Below are 13,420 nucleotides of genomic sequence, written 5' to 3' on the forward strand. Positions count from 1 at the left end.
GGGAGGCCGAATCAAAGATAAGGCAGCCGAAGCTAAAATCAAGTATCGTTGGCTGAAAAGAAGGGTGTCCGAGTCTGAAGCAAAGCACAAGGAACAACATGAGAAGGACAACAAAGAGATTGAAATGTTGAGACAACGAGAGGAAATGCAGAAGCAACAAATAGAAATATGGAAACAACAAGTTGTGGAAATGGAGAAAGGACTCAAAAATTTGGATGGAGACCTCGAGGAGCAATTCCTAGAATGCTATTGCCAAGGACTCAACAAAGGAGGAAAGTTAGTCATGGTTTACCTTGTGACGAATCGCCAGAAATCAATGAGGCAATAAGAGCAGCGAAGAGGCTAAGGGGCAATGAAGAACCATCCTCAGTCAATTAGATTAGAACTATGTTGTAATCTTTATTTCAATTAAGGCTATGCCATTGTAATTGTTTTAGACTAAGGAAATGTTGGTATTTCTCTTTTCATTTATGTATTAAGACTCAAATCATCAAAGTTTATTTTGGGGTATCTAATTAAGGAGCAATGGAATGATATATAATGGTGTATTTATCTCTAAAATTTTCGCTAGGCCTATCTCTGGCACAAAGAGGTCCCGTGCATACTAGGACATGCTTATCATTGGTTGACTTATTTATTACGTGATATGTTTGTTATGTGATATACTTGCTTTTAAATTTAATCACCACTTACTAACATTGTCTTTTATCTCCTTTTTAAAGGTTTTCTATTTTTATTACTCCCCAAGATTGATTTGTGTTGACTGCGAACTGGCTGAACGCCCATACTTCAGGAGAACCAAGGCACGAGCAACTACTAATATGACTGGTTCAAACACATCTAATATGACAGGCTAAGGAATTGTCACTGTTCAACGCGACGAACCCGAGACTTCGGAAGGAAGGGAGGTTACCCTTCGTGATGATCACATCGCCCAGTTGTCACAACAAGTGGCTAACTTGCAAGGTGAAATAGAGCGGATCGAAACCTCACCAACCTTTCCATCAACCTCAACACACCACTTCCCGAAGAAAGGACAAATGCACCTGTCACACCACATTTCCTATCTTTTGACTCACCTATCCCTGAACACCTTCTACCAAATCCTCCACCTCACAACACCACGCCAACATCCACTAATACACATGCTAACCCGCAACAAGCCAACCCATCGACTTTTAACACATCATATATTTCCCAACCACCACCATCCCAAAACATCCCGCTCACCCAAAACTACCATGTAACCCAACACATACCGATGGAACACATCGCTATTCCTAATATACCATGTAGTGGAAACACAACCTTTTACTACCCTTATGCCTCACCAACTTCACTTTGAAGGGTATCAGTATCCAGAAATAGAAAAAGAAATAAGGGCCAAAGTCGACGAGTATGTGGCGAAGGAGATCCGTGAGCTGAAGGAAGCATTCAAAAGTCTAAAAATCGTTAGGAGTATGGAAGGCTTGGAGTATAAGGATTTATGTGTTCATCCTGATGTTGATTTACCTGCGGGATATAAAGTACCAAAATTTGACATGTTTGATGGAAAAGGAAACCCACGAGCTCATTTGAGGTCATATTGTGATAAGTTAGTTGGAGTGGGAAAGGATGAAGCTATCAGGATGAAGCTTTTTATAAGGAGTCTTACAAGGGAAGCCCTTGATTGGTACACAAGTCAAGACCCACAAAAATGGCGTAGATGGAGTGTCATGGCGTAAGAATTCATGGACAAATTCAGATTTAACACCGAGACCAACCCAGATAGATTCTATTTGATGACGTTGGAGAAGAAAACAACAGAATCCTTTAGAGAGTATGCCTTGATGTGGAGGGCAGAAGCAGCAAGAGTCCAACCTCCGATGGGAGAGGATGAGATGACAACTACTTTTATTCGATCTCAAATGGATGCAGCGAACTATGAGAGATTGATAAGCATGTTGGGGCAGAAATTCTCGAAAGTTGTTAGGATGGTAGACGTTATAGAGGAAGGTCTCAAATCAGGAAAGATTACAAACTTGGCAGCACTACAAGCAACGAGTAAGGCAATCCAGTCAGGAACTATTGGAGGAGCAAGTAAGAAGAAGGAGAAAGAAGTATCCGCTGTTATGACCATCCAAGACAGCAGGCCTAACCAAATGTTAACCTACCAAAACCAGTTACCCCAACCTTCATACTATAGCCCATACACCCAAACTCCTCAACCTTATTACTAGCCTTCGCTTATTCCCTATCCTGTTTATAATTCCCAACCAACCTATTATCCACCCCGAGCACCCATACCAGAATCCATCACATTACCAACCCACATATCCATCTCAACCCCGTTACTAATCATAAAACTGCCCAACTACACCTAGACCTCGCCCGAGCTTTGAAAGAAAACCAGCCAAAACCTATACACCCCTAGCTGAACCTTTAGCCTAGTTGTATGAAACGCTGAAAGCCGCAGGAGTACTCCAACCAGTCCCAGGAAGAGTTCCCAACCCCCTCTCAGGATGGTATGATGGGACCAAGCATTGTGCATATCACTATGGTGTGACTGGACATGACACAGAAAATTTCCTTACTCTCAAAGATAAGATTGAAGAGTTGATCAAAGCAGGAACTATTCAGCTTAAGGAAGCTCCCCCGAATGTGAACAACAACCCTCTTCCAAATCTCGGTGATACTGGTATTAACATGAAATCTACTGATGAAGATTGGAATTTGGAAGGAACAATTGTACCAATTGAAGACGAGAAAAAGGTTGTGTCATCTGCCTTTATCGCTCATGTCATCACAGTGCAAGTACGAGCACCAATTGAGGTGGAAGTACTCCCTCCGAAACCCAGGATCATGGCTCTAGTTGCTCAGACACCCTCATTTGAAACCAAAGCAGTTCCTTGGGTCTATCAGTCTGATGTAAGGAATAAAGGAAAGGTAAAATTAGTTGTAGAAGCTGCAGCTGGAAGTATGACAAGATCCGGTCGGTGTTATAATCCTGAAGAAGCATCATGAGAAACTTCAAGTGAGGACAACAACAAAAAGAAGTCTATGATAGAAGCTGAAGTAGAAGAGTTTTGGAGAAATATGCAATGTACCAGATACTCTGTTATAGACCAATTGAAGAAGATGTCGGCTCAAATTTTCCTCATGTCATTATTGATGAGTTCCGATAGCCACAGGAATGCTTTGGTAAAAGTACTCAATGAAGCATATGTGCCAGCTGAGACAACTAGTGAACATTTCAAAACTATGGAAGCCCAAATTCTAGAAGCCCACAAGATTACTTTTCACGGGGATGAATTGCCGCCTGAAGGTCTAAGTCACAATAAAGCTTTGCATCTCATTGTCAAGTGCAGGGACAAGCTTATTTTTAGGGTTTTTATTGATAATGGTTCGGCACTCAATATATTTCCTTTCACTACCCTTAAAGCTTTGGGAATTGACATCGAAAAAGTTCGTGAAATTCATGTGAATGTTAGAGCTTTTGATGGAGCGCAAAGGAGTGCTATTGGTGAAATTGACTTAGCATTACAAATTGGTACTGTGGAGTTTATCATTGAATTTCAAGTTTTAGACATATCTTCTATTTATAGTTTATTGTTGGGAAGCTCGTGGATTCACATGGCCGGTGCAGTCCTTTCCACTTTGCACCAGAACGTGAAGTTTGTGTGGAATCACCAGAAAGTTGTGATTCATGGAGAAGCAAGCAATCCCATTTACCCCGGGAATTCGATCCCTATCATTGACAATGTGGAGAGGTTGGATGGAGCCATTTTCCACATTGAAGAAATTATGACTGCTACCCGAGGTAAAGAAAGAGATAAAGTTGCCAAGTGTGTTCGTGATGGTGGTATCAAAAATGTTGGAGAATGGTTTCGAGCCTGGTCGAGGACTTGGAGCAAGGTTTCATGGAATAGTAGAGCCAATTCAGTTACCAGGGCAGAACAACACATTTGGCCTAGGGTACGAACCCACTCCAAAAGAAGTCTCGGAGGCCCGTCTCAAGAATAAAAGTGACATTGTCCTGCCACAGCCTATCCTGCCGCTAAGCCAGTCATTCCCCAAGACAGTTACTATTCATGAGCTAGATGAAGATGCTGAATATGACCTCGTTGAAGGAATCAGGAACCTATTCATTGCCGATTACAACGTGATTCTGAAAGATTGCACTGAGATGCCAACTATTTGGGATGTCGCACCTGGAGATGTTTTGAACAATTGGACTTGTACACCATCCTCGGTTTGCCGGGAGTCTTGGTAGATGGATTGTAATAATACTTTTTAAAGAACACGATTCAAAATTGAGGTCTGAATCGTGTCTATGATTTTTATGTTGTTTGCCTCGATCTTTTGGAAGGTTAAATGCAAAATCTGAATATGCTTTTTCGTTTTACATTTAATTTTTTTGTCTTTATTAATTTTCTTTCTTTTTTATTTTATTTTTCAGCAAACAAATTAATAAAAATGTCGACACCGTGAATGTGATATGCAATGAAACAAGTGAACAAAATAGCAAGCAAGATCTTGAAGAATATGAAGAAGATGTGCCGCCTGCAGAATTAACTAAAGAACTTGAGCAGTTTGAGAACAAGTCAAAACCAAATTTCGACAAAACAAAGCTTATAAATTTGGGAAATTCAGAGTTTATAAAAGAAACAAGAATTAGTGTCCATTTGACACCATCAGAATATGAGAAATATGTGGATCTTCTGAGACGACATGTCGATGTGTTCGCTTGGTCGTATGACGACATGCCTGGTTTAAGCACTAATATTGTTTCCCATAAGTTGCCAACGGATCCATCTTGTCCCCTGGTAAAGCAAAAAACAAGAAAATTCAAAACGGACTTAAGTTTGAAGATCAAAGAAGAAGTCTTCAAGACATTTAAGGCAAATGTCATCCGAGTCACGAAGTACCCCACCTGGTTGGCCAATATAGTACCAGTACCAAAGAAGGACGGGAAGATCAGAATATGTGTGGATTATCGGGATCTCAACAAGGCTAGTCCAAAGGATGATTTCCCACTCCCGAATATTCACATACTCATTGATAATTGTGCAAAGCATGAGTTAAAGTCATTCGTTGATTGCTTTGCCGGTTACCACCAGATTTTGATGGATGAAGATGATGTTGAGAAGACATCGTTTATCATACCTTGGGGGTGTATTGTTATCGGGTAATGCCTTTTGGACTCAATAATGCAGGTGATACATATATGAGATCTATGACAACTATTTTTTATGACATGATCCATAAAGAGATTGAGGTCTATGTGGACGATGTCATCATCAAGTCACGGAAGAGTTCAGATAACTTGGTAGACCTGAAGAAGTTTGTTGATAGGTTGCGGCGATATAATTTGAAGCTGAATCCCGCAAAGTGTGCATTCGGAGTTCCGGCTTTAAAATTATTAGGTTTCATTGTCAGTAGAAGGGGCATAGAACTGGATCCTTCAAAGATAAAGGCTATCCAAGACCTTCTACCTCCAAAGAATCAGAAGGACGTGATGAGCTTCCTTGGTCACCTTAACTACATCAGTCGTTTCATAGCCCAATCAACAATGATTTGTGAGCTAATATTCAAGATGCTGAGGAAAGATGCCACTACCAAATGGATAGAGGAATATCAACAAGCTTTTGATAGGATCAAGGAATATTTATCTAACCCACCTGTGCTGGTACCTCCGAAACCTGGAAGGTCGCTGTTGTTATACATGTCCGGATCAGATAATGCATTTGGATGTGTTTTGGGGCAACATGATGAAACTGGGAGGAAGGAGAAAGTCATATACTACTTGAGCAAGAAGTTCACACCATATGAAGCACGATATACTTTATTGAAACGCACTTGTTGCGCCTTAACTTGGGTTGCACAAAATTTGAGGCATTACTTGTCAGCATACACCACTTATCTCATTTCCAAGATGGACCCGCTCAAGTATATCTTTCAGAAACCTATGCCTACAGGGAAGCTGGCAAAGTGGCAGATTTTTCTAAGTGAGTTTGACATTGTGTATGTTACTCAGAAGACCATCAACGGACAAGCTTTAGTTGACCACTTTGCAGAAAATCATGTGGATGAAGAATATAAGTCATTTAGGACATACTTCCCAGATGAAGAAATATTGTTTGCTGGAGAAGTCATTTCAGAAGCATATTCCGGTTGGGGAATGTTCTTTGATGGAGCCGCAAACTTCAAAGGAGTCGGAGTTGGAGTAGTATTAGTTTCAGAATTTGGACTATCCAATCTCAGCAAAACTTCGGTTTCTGTGCACTAACAACATGGCAGAATATGAGGCTTGTATACTTGGGCTTAGAATGGCCGTTGATATGAATATCCAAGAGTTGTTGGTTATAGGTGATTCAGACTTGCTGATTCATCAAGTACAAGGCGAATGGAATACAAAGAACACAAAAATCCTACCGTACTTACATTGTGTAAAGGAGTTATGTAAGAAGTTTATCAAGGTGGACTTCAAGCATGTTCCAAGAGTTCAAAATGAGTTTGCAGATGCTTTAGAAACTTTGTCTTCCATGATTCAACATCCAGATAAAAACTATATTGACCCCATCAAGGTGAATGTGCAAGATCAGCCAGCTTATTGTTTCCATGTGGATGAAGAGCCAGACGGAGAACCATGGTATTATGACATTAAGAGGTATCTCAAGACAAGGGATTACTCTGAAGGAGCAATCAGTACCCAGAAGAGAACGCTTAGAAGATTGGCAAATCATTTTTTCCTAAACGGCTAAATCTTATATAGGAGGACCCCAAATTTAGGACTATTGAGGTGTGTAGATGCCAGATAAGCATACAAGGTGATCGAAGAGATACATGCAGGAACATGTGGGCCTCACATGAATGGTTTTACTTTGGCAAAGAAAATTCTCCGAGCAGGTTACTTTTGGATGACCATGGAAACAGATTGCATTTGTTTTGTACAGAAATTTCATCAGTGTCAGATTCATAGTGATTTGATTCAACTCCTGCCGAATAAACTCGATGTGACAAGTTCTCCTTGGCCATTCGCAGCTTAAGGCATGGACGTCATTGGCCTTATTGAGCCTGTCGCATCAAATGGGCATAGATTTATCTTGGTAGCTATTGATTACTTTACAAAGTGGGTAGAAGCCTCTTCTTACAAGTCAGTTACAAAAAAGGTGGTAGCAGATTTTGTCCGTAATAACATCGTTTGCCGATTTGGAATTCCGAGTTAATCATTACAGATAATGGAGCCAATCTCAATAGTGACTTGATGCGAGAAATATGTGATAAGTTCAAGATTACTCACCGAAATTCCACTCCCTATCAACCTCAGATGAATGTATCTATTGAAGCAGCCAACGAGAACATGAAGAAGATATTGCGAAAGATGATTGATAACTACAGGCATTGGCATGAGAAGCTTCCATTTGCTCTCATTGGATATCGCACTATAGTCAAAACATCAACTGGGGCAACACCTTATCTTTTGGTCTATGGAACTGAAACTGTATTGTCAGCGGAATTTGAAATACCACCTTTGAGGGTCATCTAGGAAGCCGAGCTGAGCAATGCAGAATAGGTGAAGAATCGGTACGAACAACTAATGTTTATTAACGAGATGAGAATGGATGCAGTTTACAATGGTCAACTCTATCAAAACAGGATGGCCAGAGCCTTCAACAAGAAAGTGAAACCACGTCAGTTCAAACTGGGGCAACTAGTTTTGAAGCGCATATTCCCGCACCAAAATGAAACTAAAGGAAAGTTTGCACCAAATTGGCAAGGTCCGTACATGGTGCATCGGGTATTGACTGGAGGAGCACTGATTTTAGCAGAAATGGATGGTGAAGTATGGGCCAAGCCCATCAACTTAGATGAAGTCAAGAGATACTATGTCTAGAGGCATATTTGGCAACCTCTTTCTTTTCTATGTAATACTTCTTAATATAAATGAACTACGTTTGACCTGATTCCCGTTTAAGAGGGGATACGTAGGCAGACCTGTGGGTTCGGTCTCATTATAATAAATGCATTATTTCCCCCCAAGTTGGAAACTGGGGCAGCTTTTGAAGACGTTGTCATGAGGAGGCATCATTCATCGACAAAGGATGGTCAAGCAAGACGAATTACAGGATTTCAAATAAGGACGTTCACTTTATTTCACAAGCATGTCACAATGCAAAATTTGGCAATAACTTTATTTTTATAAAAAAAATTATGCATATTTTATTTATTAAAATTGATTTTTTTCATCAAAATTTCTTAACTATTCATTCGCCAAGATTCATTGTTGGGTCGGGGTTACAAGTCCAAACAAAGTGGGAAGCGCAAGATTATCAAAGGCCACAGCATCAAAGTCAACACGAATCAACCTTCCCCCTCCCCCCCCAACTCACAATTGTTTCTTTGAGTGCAGATTTTCAGGATAGAGGAAGTAGAAAAATCAATAATGAATATAAATACCAAGACCCTTCGTCGAACAGTTTGAATTTTTTATAGTATTTTATTGAAAATTACACCTTTTGAATGATGATGATATTTAAAATCTAAGTTTGAGATTTTTCTAATGATAATTTTGGAACCTTATAATATTTTTTTAATACATTGATTGTCATTACTTTTCAGCTACTAATTTTTATAAATGCAAACTACATCGCACATAGCTTTAAATATATTGCACATTGACTTTTAAATGCACCGCACCATTGCTTTCAAATGCACCACACAAATACTTTCAAATGCATTGCACCATTGCTTGCAAAATGAATAATATAAATGCTTTCAAATGCACTGCACTTTTGCTTTCAAAGGCACTACAAATGCACTGCACAAATACTTTAAAAAGTACTATATCATTGCTTGCAAATGCACAATGCAAATGCTTTCAAATACACTGCACCATTACTTTTAAATGCACCACACAATTGCCTTGCAAATACACCACAAATATTTTCATTACCTTAAATCATTTGGCTTGGAAAGCCTCATCAGTCATTTGGCTTAAACGCCTCAATTACTTTATCATTTGGCGTAAATGCCTTATTTTCATCAATCATTGGCTTAAATACCTCATTTTTATCAATCATACATAATTCATCGCTGAAAGACACCATTTACATGAATCATTGACTCAAAGCCTCATTTCATTAGTCATGATCAAAGAATTATTTTAACATACCTGGCTTATTTTATGATAAATTAATGGCTTAGAGGTTTCATTTTAATGAAATTACTGTTATGACTTATCGCATTTTTATATCTCGTTTACTAACAATTTTACCTAGTCTATTGAGCTTAGCAGAAAAAATAGCACAACGTGAAACTCTATCTAAGCAGCGAACTGGGACAGTTTGCTGGGGAGGAAACCAGACTAGCCAGCAAAAGTCAAAGGTCTACTTTCGGATTCCGTTCGTCCAGACTACCAAAATCTTAGCCAAAATCCTTATTTCGACACATTTTCTTTCAATCATGTTTCCCAATAACTAACACCTTGTGTCTTCATAATTCAACACTGGGGCGGCATTTTAGGATCCGCATCAATCATTAAGTCTTATTCCATAGCACCATCAATCTGGAATTACATATGACTTGATTCTCGTAGAACCCGAGGTATGTGGGCGATTCAGAAATCAGAGTTCGGCCATAACTCTTTAAAATTTCTTTTCATTTCAAAAGCCTTCCAAGTTTCATGTTATAATCCTTCCAACCCTCTGATCCATATTTACAAATCGGGACAAATTGGTCACTAAGTCAATTTCTTTGCCCGAAGACTCTTTCATCGTCCACGGTCAAACAGGAGCAGCTGTTGACAACCAATTTTGGCCCTCCTTTTTCATAATCAATTTCTTTATACTTCCTAATTCTTAATAATTTACTAAATATATTTTACATATTTTTATCCAAAACATTTGCTATATTTTTCTAGCCTCAAGATTTTTAAAATAAAATATAATTATTAGCCTTAGTATAATTTAGTATATTTATTTATTATAATTATATCGTTATTATTATTTTAGTTACTTAGTCACTATCATATTATTATTTAATGTTAATGCATCGTAATAATTAATACAAATATTATTTGCCAAACTATATTTTATTTCTCTATTTCTTATTCTATATATAAATTCATACATACTAAATATTAATTTTTACAACAATATAATATAATATATTTTATTATAAATTATTAGAATTATGGATGCATAGTAAAATTTAAAGTGAAAAAAGACTTTTAAATGTAAATTGGATCATCTTGGTAAAGTTCAATGTTACTTAAAATGGGGCCAATTCTTATAACACATTTTCAGATTTTTAAACCCCATAAATCAACCAACCATGCCCACAAAATAGCCCATAAAATAGCTCATACCCGCCAGTCCATCTACCTAACTCTTTCATCTACATGGACTCCACATAAGCGCCACATGAGCCTCTAGATCAGCGCCGCATAGGCACTAACGGTTCAAATTCTGGGACCAACACACGCCTAACACATGCCCTCCTCATCCCTTCACACTTTGAGCCCACTTCTTACCACATAGATTCATCAGATCTAGTCCATTTTAAATTAATGGTCAAGATCATTTCTTCTATCTTCTAGAGAATTCTAAATAAATGTTTTCTTTATTAATTTTATTATACCTTATTTACTTATATCAGGATTAATCTCATTCATTAGATGCATCTAATCCAACGGTTGGATTTATTTCTAAAATTAAAAACAAATTTGACTAGGGTTCCATCTCTTTCCCTCTTTCAAAGAAAAGAACGCTTCTTTTCTCTCTACCATAGCAGAGGGTTTTAGTTTCTTCTTTTTTTCTTAGCAAAATTTGACTCTCATATCTTATAATCAAAAATTTGTGTGTCATTCTAAGGAATTATCTGCAAACTCAAGCACTTAGACTGAAGAATTCAAATTCGTTTTCCATTTACAATGAAGATGACAGAGGTAAAAGTGTCACGACCCGGACTTTACACCCTCGGAAGTCATGATGGCGCCTACTAGTGAAAGCTAGGCAAGCCACTTATTTTACTCTTTTCATTTTTAAACCATTAACAATTATAAATTAACATTTATAAACAACAGAAATTAATAGAGCGAAAGAATGAAAATTTAACAATTTAGCTAACATCAATACAAATCCATAACATAAACTACCCAGAACTGGTGTCACAATCTCACGGACTAACTAAGAAAGCTACAAATAAAGTCTGAACAAGAAATTACATGTCTATCTCGAAAATAGTAAATAACAGATGCAAACTAGATAAGGAGGGGAGGCCAAGGCCTGCGGACGCCTGCAGGACTATCTCGGGTCTCCTGATGGACTGAAGGCAGCAACCCCTAGCTAAGGTCTGTATGCTCCAGTACTGGGATCTACATAAAAGAGCGCAGAGTGTAGTGCACAACCGACCCCGTGTGCTGGTAAGTGTCGAGCCTAACCTCGCGAAGTAGTGACGAGGCTAGGACACAACAACCAATAACCTGCAGCCAAATTGTATCTAACAGAATAATAGTAATAAAAGTAATTCAGAAGTAACGGGGAAAGGGCAACATGCTATGGGGAAGAATATCAACATAATGAATCACAGTAATAGTGGAATAAGATAATCAAGGTACTTGAACCAAAACAGCAAGAAATCAAAATAAACAGGCAATAAGTGCATGACATCACCCTTCGTGCTTTTACTCTCAATCTTCACCAATGCAATCAAATAATTAAAATGTGCATGGCATCACCCTTCGTTCTTTATCTCTCTTCCTCACCATATAATTATTAGAAATATGCATGGCATCAGCCTTCGTACTTTATCTCTCTTCCTCTCCATACGCATCAATATCTATAAAAATGTACAAGGCATCACCCTTCGTGCTTTATCACTCTTTCCTCGCCAAATGCATAAATATGAATGTGCACAGCATCACCCTTCGTGCTTTATCACTCTTTCCTCACCCAAACAATAGCAACAATAATATCCCAGCAAGGGAATCAACAACAAGAATAAATACATCCCGGCAAGGGAATCAACAATAAGAAATAAGTACGTCCCGCAAGGGAATCAACTATAACCAAACTTGTACCAACACTTAACTTCACAATCAAAACCTCAACTGGAGACAATGCTCCACAATAAACAAATACCACAAGTTAATCATAGGTCTTGCTCAACATGGAGAATCAACAATTTAGGCAATTTTAGTACTCATTAAGAAATACAACAATTACAATTTAAGACTCACGGGCATGCGTGACACCGACGTATAGATACTCGTCACCACACCTATACGTCGTATATTACACTAGCACATAGCAAATAAGGCATAATACCTATTCCCTCAAGCTAAGGTTATACCAAACACTTACCTCGAACTTTTACGGCCAACTCAAGCCTCAAACACCGCTTTTACTTTAGAATTAACCTCCGGTTTACTTGTATCGAGTCCAAATTAATTTAACAATATCAATAAATGCTAAAGAATTCATACTCAATGCTTAATTATAGGTTCTCTATCATTTTCCCCAAAAAAGTCAAAAATCGACCCCGGGCCCGCTAGGTCAAAACTCGAGGTTCGGACCAAAACCCGATCACCCATTCACCCACAAGTCCAAATATACAATTAGTTTCGAAATCCGACCCCAAAATGAGGTCTAAATTCTAATTATTCAAAAAGCCCTAACTCTACCCAAAATCCCAAATTCTACCATGGAAGAACAATATTTAGGCCTAGAAATCTAATGGGTGTTGATGGAAATGAAGGAGATGGGTTTAGGAATACATACCTATGATTTAGTGTTGATTTTACTCTTCAAAAATCGCCTAGGTTCTGATTTTGGGGAAAAAGATGTGAGTAAATGATTTATTCCCGTTTCTGTTACTGTTTAAAAGAGCTGGGCGACAGTGTTCATCGCGTTCGCGAGAACACTGTCGCGATTGCGAAGAGCTGCCAAAAGTGGACTTACGCGATCGCGAGTTCTCCTATGAGTTTGCGAAGGGTTTGCCCTCCTGAACTTCGCGTTCGCGGACCAGTGTACGCGTTCGCGTAGAAGAACGACAACATCCCAGACCAGCTTCATTTTACATCACGTGTTAGCGGGACAAAGGTCGAGTTCGCGTAGAGCAGCCCCCAGTGCTCTGTATTCGTGTCCCTTACTTCGCGTTCGCATAGAACAAGTTCACCCCAACCCTAATTTCCTTTTCGTGATCGTGTGAAAGGCTTCGCGATCACGAAGTACAGAATGTTTGTGCATCAGAAGCAACATTTCTAAAACTTTTCCTAAGTGTAAAAACCTTCGTAAACTCACCTGAGCCCTCGGGGCTCCAAACCAAGCATGCATACTAACTCAAAACATCATATGGACTTACTCGTGCGATTAAATAGCCAAATTAACACCTTTAACTACGAATTTAGCATCAAAATCAAAGAAAAATCTCAAGAACT

General features: G+C 38.7%; 2 protein-coding genes across 2 annotated transcripts; both read left to right on the plus strand.

The window, feature by feature from the left end:
• The first annotated feature begins 3,039 nt into the window (after nt 1-3,039).
• Nucleotides 3,040-5,171, plus strand: LOC138874475 (uncharacterized). The gene is made up of 3 exons (XM_070152936.1): nt 3,040-3,954; nt 4,025-4,248; nt 4,439-5,171. Exons 1-3 carry the CDS (start codon nt 3,040-3,042, stop codon nt 5,169-5,171), a joined length of 1,872 nt encoding a protein of 623 aa, XP_070009037.1.
• Nucleotides 5,172-6,272: 1,101 nt separating this feature from the next.
• LOC138874479 (uncharacterized) lies at nt 6,273-6,743 on the plus strand. Its single transcript, XM_070152938.1, has one exon. The coding sequence runs from the start codon at nt 6,273-6,275 to the stop codon at nt 6,741-6,743; it is 471 nt and encodes a 156-aa protein (XP_070009039.1).
• The last annotated feature ends 6,677 nt before the right edge of the window (nt 6,744-13,420 follow it).

This window comes from Nicotiana sylvestris, chromosome 1 (assembly GCF_000393655.2).
Source record: "Nicotiana sylvestris chromosome 1, ASM39365v2, whole genome shotgun sequence".
Taxonomy (NCBI): domain Eukaryota; kingdom Viridiplantae; phylum Streptophyta; class Magnoliopsida; order Solanales; family Solanaceae; genus Nicotiana; species Nicotiana sylvestris.

Coding starts and splice junctions, on each gene's coding strand:
- LOC138874479 (XM_070152938.1), top strand. CDS start 6,273: ATGGCAGAATATGAGGCTTGTATACTTGGGCTTAGAATGGCCGTTGAT.
- LOC138874475 (XM_070152936.1), top strand. CDS start 3,040: ATGATAGAAGCTGAAGTAGAAGAGTTTTGGAGAAATATGCAATGTACC. Junction 3,955..4,024: donor AACAACACATTTGGCCTAGG/GTACGAACCCAC, acceptor GTCCTGCCACAG/CCTATCCTGCCGCTAAGCCA. Junction 4,249..4,438: donor TCGGTTTGCCGGGAGTCTTG/GTAGATGGATTG, acceptor TTTATTTTTCAG/CAAACAAATTAATAAAAATG.